Genomic DNA, 23,253 nt, shown 5'->3' with positions numbered 1-23,253 from the left:
TTATTAAAATGTTTATTTTTTCACATAAATACACAATAGGTATATTGCTTATGAATAATGGGTGACAGGTTTGCATCACCTTATTCTACATGTAAATAACTGTACTTATATAAATTACTGTACTCTAGAACCAAAGGCCAAAGGTGAAAAATCCATGGTATAGGCAGGATTCCATTTCAACTTGTTAGGCAGTAAATAACAATTAATATACTCTGTATTACAAAAGAGAAAATACTGCTATTAAATTCATATTCACTTATTCTAAAGTATTTTCTACTTTGACACATGTATAGTGTTTATTTTTATTTAATTTTACTTGAGTTAAATCATTAAGAATATAATAGCAACATAATGTCTTTATTTTTAATTGATTTCTTAAGTGAGAATGCATTTCAAAATCCTTATCAGCACCACTAGTGCCGTGCAACTAACTGTATTTGTAAAGAACTTTGAATTGAAATGATGGTGTTATATTTTTTTCTTACAGGAAGCTCTGATCATGGCAAGCATGGACCATCCACATTTAGTCCGGTTGTTGGGGGTGTGTCTGAGCCCCACCATTCAGCTGGTGACACAGCTTATGCCCCATGGCTGCCTGTTGGATTACGTCCATGAACACAAGGATAACATTGGTTCCCAGCTGCTGCTGAACTGGTGTGTCCAGATAGCTAAGGTACGTGCCCATCCCTTCCGGTGGAAGTGACTTCTCTAGCTTTTTATTTCCTGGTCTAGAACTGTTTCGATATGGAAAACATGTCAAATTTTTTATCTATTTAAATATATTAAGCTTGCAATTTAAAGATAGAGTATAAGGAAGTATTTACACTCAAACCACAGATCAAAGGCATGATATACTTATATATTTTTGGATTGTTACAGTGACCAGAGGACAAGAGAAATATCTTACCAGGCAGGGGGAAAATACATAGACCTGTGTTTGATAAGGAAAAGGAAAAGGAAATCACGCTCCACCCTCACCTCCACTGCTAGAGAAATATGTCAATTTCTCAAGCAAAACCGAAGTGAGGCTTGTGCCTTGGAATTTCAATGTCAGGTCCTACTGCACAAAAGCCCTTAAAAGCCCTTTCAAACAGAGCTCAGACAGAAACACACAGATTTTTCAATTTATTCTGAAGAGGCAAGCATAACATACAAATTGATATCTTCATAAAACGTTTTGCTGTGCATATAAAAGGAAAGGAAAGCAATATAAAAATTACATGGAAAGGACCCAGTCCAGAAAAGTTTGTGGAGTGGTGAATCCTTTTTTAAAAAAGTGAGTATAGCAACTTGTTAAAATTTTTGGTGCATTAAAAAGCCCCAGAACATTGTCTAGTTCCATGATTTAAAAATGTAAGGCATGGAATTATTGTGTGAAGTGAAATTTTTCTTGAAAGTCTGAAAAAATAAAACCAAGTCATAGGTTCAGCTGCAGGTGGGTGTTAAGAGGGCTTCATGGTCCCTAGGTCCTCACAGATATCGGCTTTGAGATATATCCTGTGTTGAAGATATATCCTGTGTTGAAGATATATCCTGGACTTGTTTGGCTTCTTATTTGTTTTGGTGCCATTTAGTGAACAAACAAAACCCAAGGAAGAAGAGATTAAATGTCTTAATTGTCCCATTTTTAGATGATTTTTGAAAATAGCATGTACATTCAATTTTCAGTATTACAAAATGTGAAATTTCTAATACTTTCCTAGACATTTTGATAGTGCTAATTGGTCTTTAATGGTTGGGGGTTTTAGTGGTCTGGCACAAGATTTCAGGTATGTAACATACATGAGGGAAGTGGTCTCGATCTCAGAACTTGGGCTGATGGGTGAGGTGATTCTGATGAACTTAAGAGCAACTACTTCCCTGTAGGAGACTGGTTTCCCTAAAGGACCCAGTCCAGAAAAGTTTGTGGAGTGGTGAATTCTTTTTTAAAAAAAGTGAGTATAGCAACTTGTTAAAATTGTTGGTGCATTAAAAAGTCCCAGAACATTGTCTAGTTCCATTATTTAAAAATGTAAGGCATGAAATTATTGTGTGGAGTGAAATTTTTCTTGAAAGTCTGAAAAAAATAAAACCAAGTCATAGGTTCAGCGGAGGTGATTCTGATGAACTTAAGAGCAACTACTCCCCTGTAGGAGACTGGTTTCCCACCAGTATTCTCAGTTTTCAATTTTTTAAAGAGGGACTAGAACTGGATGGTTTATGTGACTTCTCCAAATTTAAATCTTGACTCAAACTTTGAACTGCTCTGAGAGCCAAATAAAGCATTCATGTCCTGTAGTCCACCAGTATTCAATTTCTGGTATACATGTTTTATGTTTAGGAAACCATTTATGGTTATCTATACTAAGGATATTTCTTGAAGAAACTTCTCCTTCTAGATATATACCCCTGAATTGAGTTTTAATTCACTGTTTCAACTCTTACATCAAAATATGACTTGATTTCCCAGTTGGCATGGCTCAGTGGTTGAGCATCTACCTATGAACCAGGAGGTCATGGTTTGATTCCTGATCAGGGCACATGCCCGAGTTGCAGGCTCCATCCCAGTGTGGGGCATGCAGGAGGCAGCAATCAATGATTTTCTCTCATTATTGATGTTTCTATCCCTCTCTACTTCTCATTTTCTCTCTGAAATCAATAAAAATATTTTTTAAATATGACCTGATATTCTATAAATCATACAGTTATAGTCATCTTTGCAGTTGTATAATATAAATGTGAAAATATTAATTTAGTAGTCTTAGCCTGTTTTTTTTTTTTGCAATCAAAGAATGAATAGGAATACATATCTCGAAGAAGAAATTTGAGCTAACTCTTAAAATGAAAACTAAAAGAATTATTTGAAGGAAAATCCCAGTTTAGCTTTATATACCATAAATCTCAATATAGCTTCTTATGGATTATGTATTATAATTTTGTGAATATTGCATGACAAACTCACTACTGGGAGGATTCTTTATGGTAATGAAGTTTCAAATATAACTCTTCAAAAAGTGATTTGCTTATCTAAGAATGTCTATAATTTATAAGGTGAGCTAAATATGCAATAAGAATTCTCAAAGCATCCTAGCACTGTACATGAAAACAAAGCTAAGTTTCAAATGTCTTAGTGCTTCTCTATATTTCCTGCAGTGTTTTCCATAATTTAGGTTTTGTCCTTAGGGATACATGGCATTAATATATCATTTATGCAAGACTGTATACTCTAATAAAAGAAACTGCTTTGAGTTCCCTGAATAATCACTGTTTTAAACCTTTTTGCCTTTGCAAATGCCATCTCTTCTACTTGGAAATCTTTTCTCATAGTTTCTTTTTCATTCATCAGCACCAATTGGGCTTCCTCCCCTTATGGTGCCTTCCCTGGTCAACCTCTCCTTTTAAACAGAAGTAATTCTTCCTCTTCTGTATTAGTTTTGGTCATTGGTGTCTTGAACACATTTTTATGATTTAAATGGTATACTGTGTGTTTACATAACTCCCTGACTGTATGGCACATTTACTTAGCCATTAATCCTTCAATGCATATTTTGTGGATACCCACCATGTGCCAGGTTCTATGCTGACTGAAGTGTCTAGGGGTAAACACCATCAGCATGGGCCTGCTTCTCTCTGTATTCCCTAATAGCATGAACAGACATTCAACAAACAAAACAATTAAGTATAGGATTAAACACTGTGGTTCAGCTTTTGAAGAAAAGTAATTATGGGGGAGATGCCAGGGCAGGCCCCAATGAGTCCTAAGGGAAAAAGGCTCTGGCTTTGGGAAGAAATTGTTAGCAGAGAAAAGATTACACAAAGCCCTAATATATGGTGGCTATGTAAATTATTGTCTAAATGGAAGAATGTTAAAAGTGAATGGCGGCTCTATGACTATTTACTCCAGGACAACAGGCACACAAATGTCCTAAACAGATCAAGGTATGCCTGAAATGTAGCAGATAGTTATTGAAGTATTTTACCGTGGAATTGACATAATCCAATTTATGTTCAGAGGAGTTTATGTATGGAAAATAGATTGAGGCAATATAAAAATGGAAATGAAGATACCAGATAGAAGTCTGGGGCTAATGAAAATAATGAGACATAAATAGCATTAGGATACATTTTTGAGACAAATTTCAGGCATTTGATTATTTGTTAGCTGTGGGCTATGAGGGAGAGAAGCAGGGCGATGCTCTTTCCTGAAGTGGAGAAGGCTGAGAGATTAAACTTATTTGCAGGGTGAAGAATTCCAAAGTTCAGTTCCAGACACAGCAAATTGAAAAACTGTATAGAACATGAAACTGGAGTTGTCAGCTAGATAGTTGAGTTTGTCCAGGTCTGTAGATGTAGAATTAGGAGTTATAGGCATTGAAATATATGGCTAAAATAGGGGATTTCTGGGGCTGACTAGGTCTGATTCATATATCCTCTCGGCATCTAAATTAAGTCTTATTTACTAGTATAGAATAGCTATTCAATAAAAATATTTAATAAATATTTTAACCAATGAAACAATTCAAAAATATACTCTTAAGGAAGGAACCTTTCCTTGATCTTTTTTTTTCTTTCTACTTTGGGGGCAGAATTGTGTAGTAGAAACAGCATTAGGTTCAGAAGGACCTACATTAGTATGTCAATGACCTGACCACTTTTAGTTTGGTGAGTTTGGGTAAGTTATTCAGTCTCTTTGAATTGTATTTCTCAAGTGGAGTTAATTATTATATTTTTTCTCATGTGCAAAGTAAGTGGAATAGTGTCTACCTGCAATAGACTGAAAATCAACCCCTTATCCTCAAAGATGTTACGTACTATCCCCAGAATTTATTAATGTTTCTTGGCATGTTAGAAGGGACTGACTGCAGAGATGTGATTAAAATCAGGGTTTTAAAATGGGGAGGTTATCCTGGGTTCTCCAGGTGGGCCCAGTGTCAGCCAGAGAACCTTATATGTACGTGGGAGGGAGAAGGGCCAGAGTAAGAGAGAGAAGACATCAAGTTGGAAACAGTTTTGGATGATGAGTTTGAAGATGAAGGACAGGGCCACAAGCTGAAGAATTTATTCTATTTCTAGAAGCCAAAAAAGGCAGGAAACCAATTCACCCCTAGACCCTCCAGAAGAAACCCAGGCTACCAACACGTTGTTTTTAGTCCAGTGAAACTGATTTTGGACTTCTGATATCCAGGGCTGTAAGAAAATAAATTTGTTTTGTTTCAAGCCACTAAAATTGTGGTTATTATTTACAGCAATAAAAAACAAATATGCTTCCTCATAATGATTTCCAAAGATTAAATAAAATAGCCTACTGAAGGTCCCTGGCTCAGCTCCTAGAACATAGAGTGTTTAAAAACAATCCCCTTTATTAGTTATAGCCTGAAAACCACAAAACAGAGAGCTGTTTTAGAAATGTCTGTAAAATATGAGTATCATAGTCTGAGTAAAGACCAGTGTTTTATAAATAGCTATTTCAATAACTTAGTGGCTTCTTTTTCTTTGCTTTCAATTCTCACCAAGAGAGACTATGAAAGTAAGAGAAATATCAGCCTATTTACTTCAATACCCACTTCCATTTGGGTTGCACACCCCCCCTTTTTTTTGGTTGACAAAGCTGGGAGGAGGGGAGATGGTACTATGAAATAACCAATTGATATTTGTGTTATAACCTCCCTGTGGAAAGTGTAACAGTTTGTGGAAAAAATATGAATTGTAGTTAATATTAAGCACTTACTCTCTGTGAGGACAGCTGTATATGTTATTCATTAATTAGTCTCATCACAGATCTATCAGGTTAGGGATCATTATGTCTATTTCACAGAGAGCGTCACAGAGAATTTAAGTAACTTGATTAAATTCACACTAATAAATCAACAGTAGAATCATGAATATGTTTTTACATTTAAGAAAGTATTTAAAAATATTTTCATCCATATTTCAAGGCTTTTTCCATTCTTCCCTTGGTTCATTATTCTACAGAAGGTTATGCAATAGTCTGGCTGTTGTGGCTCAGTGGTTGAGCATCAACCTATGAACCAGGAGGTCATAGTTCAATTCCCAATCAGGGCACATGCCTGGGTTGCAAGCTCAATCTCCAGAGTGGGGTGTGCATGAGGCAGCCGATCAATGATTCTCTCTTTGATGTTTCTGTATCTCCCTCTCCCTTCCTCTCTGAAATCAATAGAAAATAAATTGTTAAAAAAGGTTATGCAATAGAAATCACAAATTTAAACAACAACATTTTGTGCTTGCTTTTTATATCAGCCATATTTTCTCTGCACATGCTTCATTTAAAACTTGCTTTAACTTGGTAAGCAGAGCAGAACATGTTATTATTTAACAATGCCTTCCAAGTGCTTTATGAAGCCAGACATATAATAGTGACAATTCCTTCTTTCACAGTTGTTACTAATAGGTTGTGCAAACAACTTTTTACAAGACAATTTCACAGATTCTGAATAGTGTATTTGAGTATACGGTGGAAAAGCTTCATGGTGAATAACACTGATACTGATTAAATCCATGTAGATAAAGCATGTCTTTCACTCATGGCATCTGCTCGGTGCTGTCTGTATACCCTGTTATATAATATTTAATGAAACTCTAGTCGTAGTTAATAATGCCAGTATTCTCCCACTTTGTAGATGAGGAAAATGGGTGAAGGTAAGCCCTAATAAAAACAACAATAGAGCCCTAGCTGGCTTGGCTCAGTGGATAGAGCGACAGCCTGTGGACTGAAGGGTCCCAGGTTCGATTCTGGCCAAGGGCACATGCCTGGGTTGCAGGCTCGTTCCCCAGTAGGGGGTGTGCAGGAGGCAGCCAATCAATGATTCTCTCTCATCATCATTGATGTTTCTATCTCTCTCTCCTTCTCCCTTCCTCTCTGAAATCAATAAAGAAATATATTTTAAAAAAACACACAAAAAAACAATAGATTGAGATGCTTGGATTCTATACCAGGTAACTGATTCCTGAGCCAGGCCTGTAAAGCAATCTGCACTTTCCTCTCCAAACACACACACACACACACACACACACACACACACACCACACGTACGCGCACACACATCACTGCAGCTTGAAGGCACTCACTCTCCTCCAATAGGACTTCTGAATTTGAGGAGTTGTGAGGAACCTGACATTTTATCTGTAGTTGTGACAGCATTAATCCCATAAAAGAAAAGATTCTATCATAAATAATACTTGTCTCCATGAAAAAATTTCCTGCCTTGTCATTAGCATTTGTGTTACATTTTAAAGAAAACATAGTGGATATTCATTCATATGGGAATTTTTCAACCTATGATTTTTAAAATAAAATATTATAATAAAGGAAGCTCAAAAGTGTTCTGTGAATTATTATGTAGTATAAATATGATAACAAGTGACACTTGACATTAAGAATTTAAAATTTGTAGTTTGGCACTAGTTTCTGTTAAGCATACAGACTCTAGAACCAGACTAAATAGGTTCAAATCCCACCTCCACCGCTTATCAGCTGTGTGGTCTTAGACAAGTTAGTTAATCTCTCTGTGCCCCCTAAAAATGGAGACAGTAATAATACTTACTTTATAGAGTAATTATGAGAATAAGATAATATTTGTAACCTACTAAAACACTGCTTAGCAAAGAGTAGGCATGTACACTATGTGTTATTTTGGATAATATCTCAAATGAAAACAATAGGAAAGATATGTATTTATAGTTACAACACCCTAATGATGTCATTTAAAAAATACTCAATTTTTAAATCTCAAATATGAAAGATCAAGCATTTGTTATTAGACCATACTTGAGGTAGGAGGACATAATCTCCTGTGTAATATTTCTGATTTTTAGAAGAAAGGACTTGAGCCTTCCATCCTCATGTGATCTCCTACACAGTTTTCTAAGATGCTGTTCTACACATGTCATTATCATGCCCTCTAATTTCCTTGTTGGATTATTTGCAATATTAAAAACATGTGAAACCATCAGTGAACTGGCCAAGATCTGAGGTCAGTTGTAATTCTTTGAATAAGATAGTCTATTATTGAAGAGAGCAAAGAGTAAATTCTAGCTTTTCAATCTCAAGCTAGAAAAAGTTAATAGTGGGTTGACTTCCTATTACTGTACTATAAGCTCCTGACTCCTTTCTAAGGAGAATATTACTTGCAGCTTTTTTTTTTTCTGTTGTTACTGTATTTGTAAAGTCTGAATACTGAATATAAGCTACTATTTTTCAAAGCCTTGAAGCCTTCCTGAGGGCTTTGCTGGCCTGTTTTACTTTACTGTCAGATTTCCTCTGGAGCTCTAATTGATTTGTAGTTTAATTCAGATGTCGGGTCCCAACGGCTTTCTTTCTCAGTAGTTTACCATTGAAACTAGTTACAGAGATAATTCTAAAAACATATGTCAGTGGTCCATGGCATACTTCAAGATGATTCATTGCCTGATTAAGTCATAAATTGATCCAATCTTAAAATCCTTCCAAAAGGAAATGAAAATAAAAAATCATTCCATATTTTAAAGAATAAAAACTAGTCTAATATGTTTAACTAGAATAATTGAGATTCTGCCTATAAATAAAATACTCTGAGTCATAATTTTACTAATAGATTGATTCTAACATTTATGGTTTCTAAAAAAAAGTAGTACTCAAAGGTCAGTGTGACTTTTAGGCCAGTTTAATAGATTTTCTCAAACTCTTTTTTTTTTTAATTTTACATTATACTATGTTTGTTCCCAAGTTACTTTTGGCACTAATGAGAATTCTGTTGTAAAACCTGACATTTTGTGGCCATTGGGAGGTGTCTATGAAACCTGTTTTATTTTAACTATTGGCGGCAGTGGGAGTTAGTGGAGGGGTGAAGAGAGAAGAGTTATTTCTCAGTTCAGCACTATAGTTCTCACTGATTGGAAGGAGAGCAGATTCCTGTGTCAAAAAATGCATTCTTCTATGCACAGATGCAGCGTTTTCCTTCAGGCCTGGATGTGTAACATGGGCAGAGACTTCATTTACCTGCTTTCTTCTTTTCCATTTTTCTCTAGCAGCAGCTACACAGTGACGGAAAATGTAATTTCCCATTTGATCCAGCCCTTCTTTTCTGCACAAATAAAATTAAATTAAAACCTGAGTATCTTATGCCAATTAAACTCATGAACTGAGCACTGAATTTTTGTATTTGTCTATGGTCAAGACTAGACTCTATATGTAGATGTCATCTCAGTTATATTCACATAAGTCAATTATAATTATATATATATATAATTAATGTATCAAATTTTACAATAATACATAGTCTAGAGAAAAGGGAGAACAGTACTAACATTCTCAAAAAGACAAAATTGGCCCTTATCACATTTAATAATGTAATAATGGTATTTAATATGTTCAGGAGTTTATGAATACCAATACTAGTATACTGAATACATTCTTTGGGTATGTTTTGGGAGAGATAAGGACATATGGTTGCTTAATGTTTACATTTGTACTTCTATTATTTAACTTTGAATGCATTATATATTCTCATGAATTGCTATTATATCTTTAGGAAAATTCAGTACCATAAATCTGACTCAGTAGTAAAATTATATTCAGAATAATATCTTTAGTGACTTTCCCAGGGCCATGATGTGAACTCGTCCAAGAATGAAGAATTGAACCCAGAATCATGGACAGGTCATTGATTACTCCATGAAGATGCTTTTTTTTTCTTTCTTTCTAAAGAGGCAGTCTGGTGGGTGAATTTTTCAGAATCTCTGTCTAGTCTTACACCCATGCCTTAATTCAATACTTGAGATTTGAATACCAAAGAGAATATCTGTGGCCTTTTTTTAAAAACCAGGGGAGGTTTGTTTATTAACTTAAAAAATATTAAGTTCCTTAACCAATAAAGAAATTTTAAAAAATATTAAGTTATGATGTAACAGTTGCTATCCAAAGATCTGAGAATTCAAGAAAGAACAAGAAATCTCTCTATCACAGTTTTATGTCCCACTGGGGAAGATAGACACACAGACACACACACACACAAAATAAATAAATAAATAAAACAAGTAAAAAGAAATATTGCCTCATGTGGTGAATATGAAATGGTACCGTTCAACAGTTTTTAGAGCAGGATTGAGACGGAAGCACTACAGTGTCCCAGTTTCAGCTGCGCCACTTATCATCTGTATGACTTAGGGAAATTACTTCCTGCCTCCCAACCGATTTCCTTACCTATAAAATGGCCAGTACCTCACTGGTCCATCTGTGGTGATGGTTAAACACATCATGCATCAGCTCTGCACATTTACTACCAAAGCTGCAGTGCCTAATAGATTGTAATGTAATATTAAGTAAAATAATAAATATGCAATCTAATATTTATTATCATCAAAATTAATTCAGATAAGAATTCTATAGAAAGACAGCATAGTGTAGCAGAAGAAATATGAAGTACAGGGAAACACAATCTTGGTTTGAATTCTGAATCATAGTTCTGAGACCTTTGAGAGCCATTTTCTTTTTCACCAAATGAGAATACTTATGCTTGAATAACCTCTGTTTATCAAATTTGAATTAATAAATAAATAGGAGCAACTGATACCAATCTTAAAAGTAAGACAAAGGTTTCTACCAAACAGGAATATGCATATTTCTTTATTGATCTGTACTAACTTTTATATTCCTTCATGGTCTGAAATACTAGATTAGAGAAATATCACAGTACTTTTTTTCCCTAAATTAAAAGTATTCCAGCTTAGGGCTAACCTATAAAAGTCAAAAACTCTATTTTCATCATTTATTGGAAGGTTCCCATAAGGTTTCTTCTAGGGATGTGAAGAGTCAGATGAGGAATTGCTGGGAACCAATTCCAGCATGTCATAATTTCAAGAGTTTCATCAAAAGGTTGATGAGACTTGGGGACTCAACAGGGTTGAGTCACACATGTAGTCACCTGTTGGGAATGGCTAAAGGCATTTCCCCAAACCTGAATAGGAAACTGATTGTGGCTGCCAGACAGTTAAAGGGCATCTTAATCTACATGTTATTGCCTCCTACTGGCCAAACACCTGAACAGCCGTAGGCTAATTCCCCCATTTTGACAATGTTTCTGTATACCCTTTGAAGTGTATATCTCTGCCTTGCCTCAGGACAAGTTGTGTTAATAAAAAGCATGGGGTCCTGGGGACGAGGAGAGAACCTAAGACCTTAGACTTAAGATCTTGGATCTTAGCTCCTTTAGCTAAGCTCCTCTGACCCCCAGTGCCTTTCAAAATTATATCTCATCTCTGGACTCTTTATTAGTCTCTGGATTCCTATGTCATCTACGCACAGCCCCTTCTCCAGATTCCTGAACCCTACTAGATGCTGGGTCAAGAACCCCGGCAAGGAATACTTGGGGCTTAGCGAACAGGGGCAGGATCTCCAGCTTGCTGACCTTTAGAATTGACACATAAAGGCGCTTCTGTTCAGCTCCATGGAAGCAGAGCTCCGCAATCTGTCAGGTACGGGCAATCATTACAGCTTCCAAATCATCACCCCTCTCTCTTTTTGTCTCTGGCATATAGCATAGCAGTTTATTGCTCACGAGTGTGTGGCTCTGGGACCCCGGCTATGCCCATTCACACGTCAGGGGACTACTGGCTGTCAGCTGATCTGGGCTGAGCTGACTGGGACGACTGGAAGATTGGGTTCTGAGTCACATAACTCTCCTCTCCTAAAGCCAGCCTGAGCACGTTCTCACGAACTCTGCCTCATGGTGTGCAGTCCCTCGGGGCTTGCACATCCATCCACACACCACACCATGACAGGCTTGGACCTTTGTGGGTACAGAATGAGAGTAGGACCAGAGGTCCTCCCACCACACCCACTGCCAGCCCCCTGTGGAAACAGTGATCCCTTTCCTTCTTTAATCTTGGGGAACTTAGCCTTTTTTCTTCAGGTCATTGAGTTCAGCCTCTTTCATGTCCCACTCTCACCTCTACTTCTAGATAAAAATGAGGCAGTTTATCAAACAAAACCCAAGTGAGGCTTGTGCCTTGGAATTACAATTTTAGGTCTTACAAGCACAAAAACCCTTAAAAGCCCTTTCAAGATAGAGAGCTGGGACAGAAACACACAGATTGTCCTATTTAACTCTGAAGAGGCAAGCACAAAACACAAATTGATATCTTAAAAAAATATGTTGCTGTGTATATATAAAAAAAGGAAAGCGATAGAAAAATCACATGGAAAGAACCCAGTCCAGAGCAGTTTTGTTTTGTTTTGTTTTTTTGGAGGTGGGGAATCTTTGAAAAAAAAAATGAATATCACACTTGTTAAATTTTTTTCAAAGCAAAGAGCCCCAAAAGATGATCTAGTTCTGTGATTTAAAAAAAAAATGAAGGCATGAAATTGTTTTGTCAAGTGAAATCTTACTTGAAAATCTAAATAAATAAGACTGAGCCAGAAGTGCGGCAGCACAAGGGTGTTGAGAGGCCTTCCTGGAACCTGAGAGTTCCCTAGGTTCTCCCAGAGACTGGCTTTACGATTTGGTGTCCCAGAGTCCAAGACCAGAAACTGATGAGAGCTCAACAGGTGACAGAGTCTATATAGACCACATTGCTTCTCAGTGACAAAGCCAGGATCTGAATTCATAGAGGACCCTGACAACCCAGGTGCTCAGCCTAGATCAACTGACTGACAGTCAACATCTCCTACCTCAACTCCATAAGATTTGTGGGTCCCTCATCTATAATTTAGAGGAAATGACTACTGTAGTACAAGAGAGAATCCATCTATACTTCCTGTGATAATGTTTAAATAATCTAATGAACTTTTTCAGTTATAGAATATTAAGTGAAAGGCAGCTAGCTTATGTTAGTACTTTAGTGTTTTTGGTTTGGCTTCCAAGGTGTTTTATTTTTGAACTAAAGGCCTGGTGCATGAAATTCATGCACTGGAGGGGAGGGCGGGGCGCCCTCTTGCAGTCCGGGAGCCCTCGGAGGATGTCAGACTGCCACAGAGGCAGGAGACGCTCCCACCACTGCCACTGTGCTCACCAGCTGTGAGCCCGGCTTCTGCTGAGCAGTGCTCCCCCTGTGGGAATGCACTGACCACCAGAGGTCAGCTTCTGCATTGAGTGGGATCAGGCCAAAACCTGCTCTCCAACATCCCCCAAGGGGCCCCAGATTGTAAGAGGGTGCAGGCCAGGCTGAAGGACCCCACCTGTGCACCGTTGGGGCTGGGGAGGGACACAGGAGGGCTCCAGGGTGTGTCTGGCCCATCTTGCTCAGTTCCAATTGGCCAGACCACAGCAGCAAGCTAACCTATGGGTCAGAGCATCTGCCCCCTGGTGGTCAGTGCACATCATAGCAAGCAGTTGAGTGGCCTTAGTATATCATTAGCATATTATGGTTTGATTGGTTGAACGGACGACCAGATGCCCAGGCACTTAACATATTAGGCTTTTATTATATAGGATATCACGTTTCCACCAATAGTTTTTCTTCTTCATCTTTATATCATAATGTCTAATAATGTTGTGTCCTCCCAAATGGGTGTTAAAGCACCTGGCTGAATTTGAATCGTGTTTATCCCATCTCTGAAACAACCGATGCTTTTTTATTCCTGTGCCGAGTTCTCATTGCCTTAAAGGAGAACAGTATATAAGGGGTAGTGAGGGATAAAAGGGAATCTCAATTGCACCAGATGAGAATAAAGTTTATTGTGGCAGTTTCTGGAGCACAGGTCCCAGAATGGCACTGAAGCTTTCATTATTTCCTGGGGTTTGCATGAAATACGAAGGTCTCTCTCTCTCAGAGAAGGAGTCATTTCGTTGGTTTCTCATCTAACCTACAGAATAGTAAGCTTCCCTCTTGCTTTGCTTTGCCTGTGACTTTGGCCTGCTGAGCAGCTCTAATTCAGTCAGGAAGTGCCTTTACAAATGGCAAAGGCCTTCATTCACCTACCGCACACATTCAGAAAATAAAGAGCTTAATTTCCTTACTGTAAATTCATACTCTCGCTAGTACTTTTAATGTACTTTTTTGACAGAAAATTGAGAGCCATCCAACCTAAATGGACTAAATTGTACTTCAGGTGTGTAAAGTGCTCACAATGACATCTATTAGTCCTGATGATGTGAAGCTTGGCATTGTAGCAGATTTTAGGAACACGGTGGTTTACCACAATGCAGAATCAAAGTCTCAAGACTGGCACATCTAGTTTATGGCTCCCCTATGGCTTTTGTTTCTAAAACTGTAGAGGTAGGTGGGTGTTACAGTATTGCTCTCGGGCACTTGTGGTCTATATTCATGATCTTTCAGACGTATGCGTGCAATGTTATTTTCCCACAGATTTAAAATGTTTACAGTAACTCAGAGAGATAGGACTTGCATTTTGCTACACATAGGAGAAACAAAGGGTAAGGAGATCAAGAGATTTGACTGGAAATAGGAAAACCGTAGTGTAACTGGAGGCAAAACAGATTTTATATCCTCCCAATTCTTTCTCCAGAAAGCTCTTTTTAAAACCTTTTGGTTTTGAAATAATTGTAGATTCACAGGAAGTTACAAAATATTTAAAGAGAGGTTTCCTTGTTCTTCACCCAGTTTCCCCACTGATAACATCTTGAATAATTGTAGTACAATACTGCATGCAGGCACTGAGCATTGATACAGGTGTAACTGCAAAAAGAAACACCTCTTTGGTTTTGTTAAATTGCAATACATTTCAGATGAACTAGTGATTTTCAAATATTGTAGGGTTATTTCTTGGCCTAGTTTTGTTTGTTTATAATTCATAGATACATATATTGAACATTTTTAAATATATTTTTATTGATTTCAAAGAGGGAGGGAGGGTGAGGGAGAGAGATAGAAACATCAATGACTAGAGAGAATCATTGATTAGCTGCATCCTGTACACCCCCTACTGGGGATTGAGTTCACAACCTCAGCAAGCGCCCTGACTGGGAATTTGAACTGTGATCTCCTGGTTCCTAGGTCAACACTCAGTCACTGAGCCACACCAGTCAGGCTAGAACACTTGAGGTTATAGATGTTCAATGCACTGGATAAATAATCAATTGTACATTTGAAGACAAATATGTGCATCAAGAACATAAACTCATGTGTACGCGTATGTGTGTGGTTCTATGCAACTTTATCACATGTTGATTCATATAACTTTCACCACAATCAAGATATAGAACTATTTTATGAGCTCATATCATCCCTTTATAATCACACACACACACACACACACACACACACACACCTCCTAGTTTTTTATTGTTAATTATACTTGGGTCTTACCACGATCAATATTTGTAATAACGACCTATTTTGTAATAACTTCTGAACTTAATTTGTTTCGAACATTACAATGGACATATACTATTCTGAACACTGTTTTATTCTAGCATTAGTTAATTTGACATTGTCTTATTTCAAGAGACATCCTCTATAGATTTGTACAAACATGTTTTAGAACAGTGGCTATGAAAAAGGGGACCTTGCTTGTGCATAGTTACGTGACATAGGAGGGATGCAACATCCAAATGTAGTACCAGGTCCTCTTCCAATTACTAGGTGGGAACATCTACACTCCTACTTCTGCACCTTCTAATTATCATAGAGAAGTGGTTTAGAAGGTCACTGCTGCAGAAGAGAGATAGCCCAACCAAACCCAGGAGGGCATGGAGCCAGAAGGGAGGAAAATTAGGTTAATAATGAAGACAAACTGAAAATGAATGAGAGAAAGCAGCAGTTCAGGCTGTATACCAATCTCCTATCTTCTCAGCAAGTTCAAACTTTTAGAATAGTTTTATTTAGTATCATGCACAATGAAATAAAATAAACACGGCTTACATGATGTGTATGTATGCATGTGCATCCAAACATCCATATATGCATTAACATATATGTATCTGCATAAGTGCTTTTATATGTCTTTAATATAATTATTAAGGAAAATTTACGTCTTAAATATATAATAGTCTATGCAGCCAAAATTACACAACAAGCAATTTAGGAAATATTTATGAAAAGGAGCGTAGGATGGGGAGAGCCATTGTTGTCATGATTAGAAGTCCTCGGCTAGACAACATCTGTATAAAATTTCACTTCCAATCATTTGAATTTGATTGATTACAAAGAGCTTTTGGCAGATGTTATTTTTCATCAGGCTAAGGTGAGAGATGAACAGGATACAGGTGTAGCTGTGGAAAGGAAGGAGAGCTGAGTGGTGATGAGCCCATGAACAAGAGTGGCTATGGGTCAAAGATTTTATCCTTCATTATGAATCCTGTTCCTAAGCTGTGTCTACTCCATCACAGAGTGAACCAAGGATGAGCTTAATGACAGTCATCTATCAGGTAGCCACATTTAAAGCTGCAGGATCCTTCTATTCCCAATGCCCCGTGCCCTGACAAGGCTAATTATATAATTACAACACTACATCACCCACTCCTAGTGCACTTTCTCTGGCAAGGACTAGAACGAAGGACTCTGATGATCATCGCCCCAAGCTAGCACATTAGCATGAATGAAGTTTACTAATGGGGCTGCTCAATTAGAATCTGTAGTATATAAGGTTTAAGCCAAGGGTTTTGTTATAAAGTCTCTTGTAGGTTAGATGTCAGACTGAGATAAACTTTAAAATTTAAATTATTTATTTTTAAAATAAAATGAATTATTATATTTTCATATTCTTTCTGCTATGTATTAAGAATTGCCAAAGTCACTGCGCCAACATGAACTAGAATTAATAAAGATTTCACCAAGAATGCATTAAATGCTAAATAAAATCATATTCTTAAGCTAATTTCTATACAAGGTTAAAGAATTCCATAAAATATAGCTAATAAGAGTTAGAGTAGCTTCCGTGATATCAGTACTGTTCTTAACTGGGTGCTGGTACTCAGCTTGTGAAAAAAAAATGTATTGTTTTAAAAAGTTTGAGTCTAGTTGTAGGTAGTATACTTTACATTTTTAAATGGTTATTTCTTTAAACTTTGGCACATCAAGTCAGAACATCAGCCTGAAATGACTCAGTTTCTCCTGTAGAGTAGAAGAATGTGTGGTAATCCTTAAACCAGGTGTGTATACCAATGGTCCTTCATGAGCGCTCAATAAAATTTGGTGAATTCCTCCCAGTCCCTAGTATGCAGCTTATCTGGACTGGTGCCGAGCAAAGATTTTTGTGGCATAAGTTGTTGTGTCATAGTTTGGTTTTATACAGCGTGACAATGACAGTTTATGCCAGTAACGATGATGGGACATAATGACCCTTATGTCTCTTTAACCTAAGTGTTTATGAAAGAAGATCAATCCTGTAGTAACAAAAGCAGCTTACACTTGCCTTGAGGTTATGCTTGTCATTGGGCTAAGGGCTTTACATGGGATACCTCTTTTAATTCTTACAACAAACTATAAGATATATATTATTATATGTTTAAATGAGCACCTTGCACAATGCCTGGATATACCAGCACTTAATAGCATTAGCTATTGTTAATATCCCTCTTAATATTGTTCATATTATTCCCATTTCAGAGAAGAACACTGAGACTTAGAGAGGTTATGTAACCTGTCCAAAGGCACATAGCTAATAAGCGTGATGGTGTGATTCAGTCACAGATAATCTGCTCCTTAGCTTGACCTAAGTGTATATATATATAATTTGATTACTTCTAGAATCACCTAGTCACAGTTGCTTTTATTATCCTCACATAATTCTTTATTAAAACATAGCTACCAGTGGCTCTAGCCAGTTTGGCTCAGTGGATAATTTCACCAAGAATGCATTAAATGCTAAATAAAATCATATTCTTAAGCTAATTTCTATACAAGGTTAAAGAATTCCATAAAATATAGCTAATAAGAGTTAGAGTAGCTTCCGTGATATCAGTACTGTTCTTAACTGGGTGCTGGTACTCAGCTTGTGAAAAAAAAATGTATTGTTTTAAAAAGTTTGAGTCTAGTTGTAGGTAGTATACTTTACATTTTTAAATGGTTATTTCTTTAAACTTTGGCACATCAAGTCAGAACATCAGCCTGAAATGACTCAGTTTCTCCTGTAGAGTAGAAGAATGTGTGGTAATCCTTAAACCAAGTGTGTATACCTATGGTCTTTCATGAGCGCTCAATAAAATTTGGTGAATTCCTCCCAGTCCCTAGTATGCAGCTAATCTGGACTGGTGCCGAGCAAAGATTTTTGTGGCATAAGTTGTTGTGTCATAGTTTGGTTTTATACAGTGCGACAATGACAGTTTATGCCAGTAATGATGATGGGACATAATGACCCTTATGTCTCTTTAACCTAAGTGTTCATGAAACAAGATCAATCCTGTAGTAACAAAAGCAGCTAACACTTGCCTTGAGGTTATGCTTGTCACTGTGCTAAGGGCTTTACATGGGATACCTCTTTTAATTCTTACAACAAACTATAAGATATATACTATTATATGTTTAAATGAGCACTTTGCACAATGCCTGGATATACCAGCACTTAACAGCATTAGCTATTGTTAATATCCCTCTTATTATTGTTCATATTATTCCCATTTCAGAGAAGAACACTGAGACTTAGAGAGGTTATGTACCCTGTCCAAAGGCACGTAGCTAATAAGCGTGATGGTGTGATTCAGTCACAGATAATCTGCTCCTTAGCTTGACCTAAGTGTATATATATATAATTTGATTACTTCTAGAATCACCTAGTCACAGTTGCTTTTATTATCCTCACATAATTCTTTATTAAAACATAGCTACCAGTGGCCCTAGCCAGTTTGGCTCAGTGGATAAAGCGTTGTCCTTCGGACTGAAGGGTCCCGGGTTCAATTCTGGTCAAGGGCATATGCCCTGGTTGCAGGCTCAATCCCCAGGGGGAGGGGGCGGGCATATGCCCTGGTTGCAGGCTCAATCCCCAGTGGGAGGGGGGGCGGCGTAAGGAGGCAGCCGATCAATGATTCTCTCTCATCATTGATGTTTCTATCTCTCTCTTTCTCTCTGAAATCAATAACAAAATATTTAAAAAAACATAGCTAAATGGACTGATAGTTATTCTATTACTACCTTTATCTGAGAACATACCAGTATCATCCATAGGGCAGTTATGAACTAACATTATGTCAAAATGTCCCTGTGCGGTGAAACTTTACATGGATCACTTTAACTTCAACGTGGAGGACAGTAGCTCTCCATGCTTACTCTCTTGTTACAAGTGCCCATGATCTCATTCGCAGGTGTCTTGAGGTGTCTGGCCACAAATTCCTCACATTTTCATCAATCATTGAGGTAGTGGAAAACTGTTTTTCTTTAAACTTGCATTCCCCAAAAGACTGGCTTGGAAAAATATTATTGAAAACTTCTTCTAAATCAGATTCAAGATATTACAGCAGTGTCTGCTAGAGTCTGTCAACATTTTCATTATAAACCCATATTTTCCAGGCTTATTTCTTAGCTGTAAAATTTTCCTGTGGACTGTGATGAAGAATACAGAATTGCAGCCCAAAGCAATTTTTATTATCATCGCTCAAATATTGAGATTTTCCAAGTTATGGTTGTTGTTTTTTTTAAAAATGCCACTAAAGTCAAATACTTTGGGAGACAGCAACACATTTTAAGTCCTTTTTAAAATGCAACATTAAAAACAATTCGTTCCTCATAAGAAACAAAGAAACAAATAACTAGAATCCCAAGGCCTGAGGGGAAATTTTGTGAGCCCACGTGGATTTATTTCCTTATGATTTGGGGGCTAATTTGATATTGAGATTGAGATTTTTAATATTCCTACAATAAGCTTTCAAGAAATTGGCACCATATGGGTCTAAAGTCTAAAAGAAATTGGATTGTAGGCAAGGGAGAATAACAAATAAGGACTGGAAATGCAACCCACAGAAATAGTATCCTCAAAGCTACTGATGTTGGTGCAATCCAAAATAGTATATACCCCACCACCACCACCACTGGTAAGCCTGATAGAAAATTTATGAATGGTTACAACATTGAATGGACTACTAGAATCAGGAGTTTTATCAGCAAAACAACTGCCGTTACAACTTAATTGAATTTCTTGTGAACAGACATTGCTACGTGGGAAGTTCTCAGTTTTTCTATCCCCAAGCACATACTATACAGGCAGTGAAAATAGGATTCCTTATTCTGACAGCTCACTCCTGTACCTCTCTAAATAAAAAAGTATTAACAGGAAAATACTACCTGGGTATTGAATGAATTTAAAAACCTCTATTTTGGGTCAGATAAGGCATTAGCTACATTTATGTTCCCAAAGAACTGTGATTTCAGGACTTAACAGTAATCACTCCTGAGAGAGTTCTGGTCATTAGTAATTTTAAAAACTTGAAAACACATTTTTGTGTAAGGGAAGGGAAATCTGTAAGTAAGTACTGTAATGAGGGGGAAAAACTGGAAAGAAGAAGTTATACTGCCTTAGCTAGTCTTAGTCAAAGCCATCAAATAATATTCCCAATTCCCTAAAGTGGGTGGAATAAAATTTAAAACACAAATTTTTAAGACAATCTCTGACTTGCCTCCTCTTTTAACAAATATAGGGTGTCCCCAAAATATGATCACACACTTTGAATAACTATAAAGGCACTGTTTATGAAAATACACTTCATTTTCAAAATTGAGCTATAAGCTATTAAAGTGTGTATACATTTTTGGGGACACCCTGTATATAAAAGCAGCCATGGTATTTTATTAAAGTTATACAATAAGACCTCACTTAACATTGCCAATTGGTTCTGAGACTTTAAGTGAAATAACACATATATAAAATCAATTTTACCATAGAGTAATTGCCGTAAACAAGAGTTAAGTTCCTAAGGCATCTTTTCAATGTTTTAACAAATGCCTGTGGAATGAAACAAGGTTATTTTGATATTGAGATTGAGATTTTTAATATTCCTACAATAAGCTTTCAAGAAATTGGCACCATATGGGTCTAAAGTCTAAAAGAAATTGGATTGTAGGCAAGGGAGAATAACAAATAAGGACTGGAAATGCAACCCACAGAAATAGTATCCTCACAGCTACTGATGTTGGTGCAATCCAAAATAGTATATCCCCCCACCACTACCACCTCTGGTAAGCCTAAGAAAGACTGATAGAAAATTTATGAATGGTTACAACATTGAATGGACTACTAGAATCAGGAGTTTTATCAGCAAAACAACTGCCGTTACAACTTAATTGAATTTCTTGTGAACAGACATTGCTACGTGGGAAGTTCTCAGTTTTTCTATCCCCAAGCACATACTATACAGGCAGTGAAAATAGGATTCCTTATTCTGACAGCTCACTCCTGTACCTCTCTAAATAAAAAAGTATTAACAGGAAAATACTACCTGGGTATTGAATGAATTTAAAAACCTCTATTTTGGGTCAGATAAGGCATTAGCTACATTTATGTTCCCAAAGAACTGTGATTTCAGGACTTAACAGTAATCACTCCTGAGAGAGTTCTGGTCATTAGTAATTTTAAAAACTTGAAAACACATTTTTGTGTAAGGAAAGGGAAATCTGTAAGTAAGTACTGTAATGAGGGGGAAAAACTGGAAAGAAGAAGTTATACTGCCTTAGCTAGTCTTAGTCAAAGCCATCAAATAATATTCCCAATTCCCTAAAGTGGGTGGAATAAAATTTAAAACACAAATTTTTAAGACAATCTCTGACTTGCCTCCTCTTTTAACAAATATAGGGTGTCCCCAAAATATGATCACACACTTTGAATAACTATAAAGGCACTGTTTATGAAAATACACTTCATTTTCAAAATTGAGCTATAAGCTATTAAAGTGTGTATACATTTTTGGGGACACCCTGTATATAAAAGCAGCCATGGTATTTTATTAAAGTTATACAATAAGACCTCACTTAACATCGCCAATTGGTTCTGAGACTTTAAGTGAAATGACACATATATAAAATCAATTTTACCATAGAGTAATTGCCGTAAACAAGAGTTAAGTTCCTAAGGCATCTTTTCAATGTTTTAACAAATGCCTGTGGAATGAAACAAGGTTATTTAGGACCTGCTGTGTGTGTGTGTGTGTGTGTGTGTGTGTGTATGGATGTGGCCTGGATGGTTGGGAACAAAGGTATAGAATCATTATGACTTCTTACACTGATCCTCATAAAGTGAATTTACACATGCATCACCAGCAGGCCTAAAGCCTGATTTCAAATTACTTAACAAATTTTGATATTATGAAAGCCGATGAAAGGTGTTACTCAAAATACACACGGATATCAGAGGATGCTTACCCATGAGATATTGGCATCTCATATCTTTTACTAGTTTTTTTTTTGACCAGTTGCCCAAACTACAAACATCTAAATACAGGGAGTAGGAGGATCCCTTAGGAGGCTATCGAGCAGTTTGCATGGGAGATAAATGATGATCTCACAAAGGGCGTGAAGAGCAGGAGGAAAAGGGGCTTCTACAGTTACTTGGTCACGGATGAATGCTTAGGTTTAGTAAGATACTTCATAAACTACTACCCCTAAAATACATGGCAAATTGGCTTGCCTACTTCTCATTCTCAGAGTTTAGCAGACTCCAAAATTAAAAGGCTCTGACAAAATTTATTTGGCCTTTCTTTCCCATACAGTTTTGATTTGGTCTTTTTGGTAAACTATATCCCTTGGTATAACAATCTCTCTCTCTCTCTCTCTCTCTCTCTCTCTCTCTCTCATCTCTCTATCTCTCTCTCTCATTAGAGGCATCCAGTTCAGAGTTTTTTCAGCCCTCCTACTTTGGCTCACTTATCATGTTGAATGCTTACAAGTATCATCACACAAATTAGCACAAAGCTTCTAGCTACTATTTGTCCCCAAAGGCACAGAAGTATGACAGAACCATAGAAAAGAGCTTCATAAGTCCTATGAGCCACAGTTACATGGGATGCAATCAGACTAACAGGGAAAGGAGTGGGGAATGGAAAGGGTGGGGTGAAGTCAGGATCCCGGTTCCTTTTCTTTCTCTTTTATTCTATAGTGTTACAGCCAGAAGCCCACAGCAAAAATATATTTTTTCTTCACTGTTTTAGAGAAAGAATGTCCACGAGAAGCCACAAAAGAGTGCTTCATTCTGATGCCCAGGCAGTGTGGGACTGAGGGAAGTATCCAAGCACCTGCAGGCCATGGGTCTTTCTGCCTAAAGGCACTTCTCAGTTCTGTTTGCTCGAAATGTAAGCTGGTCATCAGTCCAGAGATGCAAGGAAAGGACTTGAGGAATGCTTTCTAGGCTCCAGGTCATTAAAGAGGATGAAGACTTCCTCGGTAGAAAGAAAGTAATAA

General features: G+C 37.1%; 1 protein-coding gene across 5 annotated transcripts in view; it reads left to right on the top strand.

The window, feature by feature from the left end:
- ERBB4 (erb-b2 receptor tyrosine kinase 4) overlaps positions 1 to 23,253 on the top strand; it is a 916,002-nt gene that overhangs the window by 764,521 nt on the left and 128,228 nt on the right. For all 5 annotated transcript variants that reach the window (XM_005882279.2, XM_005882277.2, XM_005882280.2 and 2 more), the window contains one exon: positions 488 to 673. In XM_005882279.2, coding sequence (XP_005882341.1) covers positions 488 to 673 — 186 coding nt within the window. The remainder of the gene's footprint in view (positions 1 to 487; positions 674 to 23,253) is intronic.

This window comes from Myotis brandtii, unplaced genomic scaffold (genome assembly GCF_000412655.1).
Source record: "Myotis brandtii unplaced genomic scaffold, ASM41265v1 scaffold702, whole genome shotgun sequence".
In the NCBI taxonomy this organism is placed as follows: Eukaryota; Metazoa; Chordata; class Mammalia; order Chiroptera; family Vespertilionidae; genus Myotis; species Myotis brandtii.
Note: the sequence above shows the minus strand (reverse complement) of the source record. Positions and strands in the feature narration are given on the sequence as shown.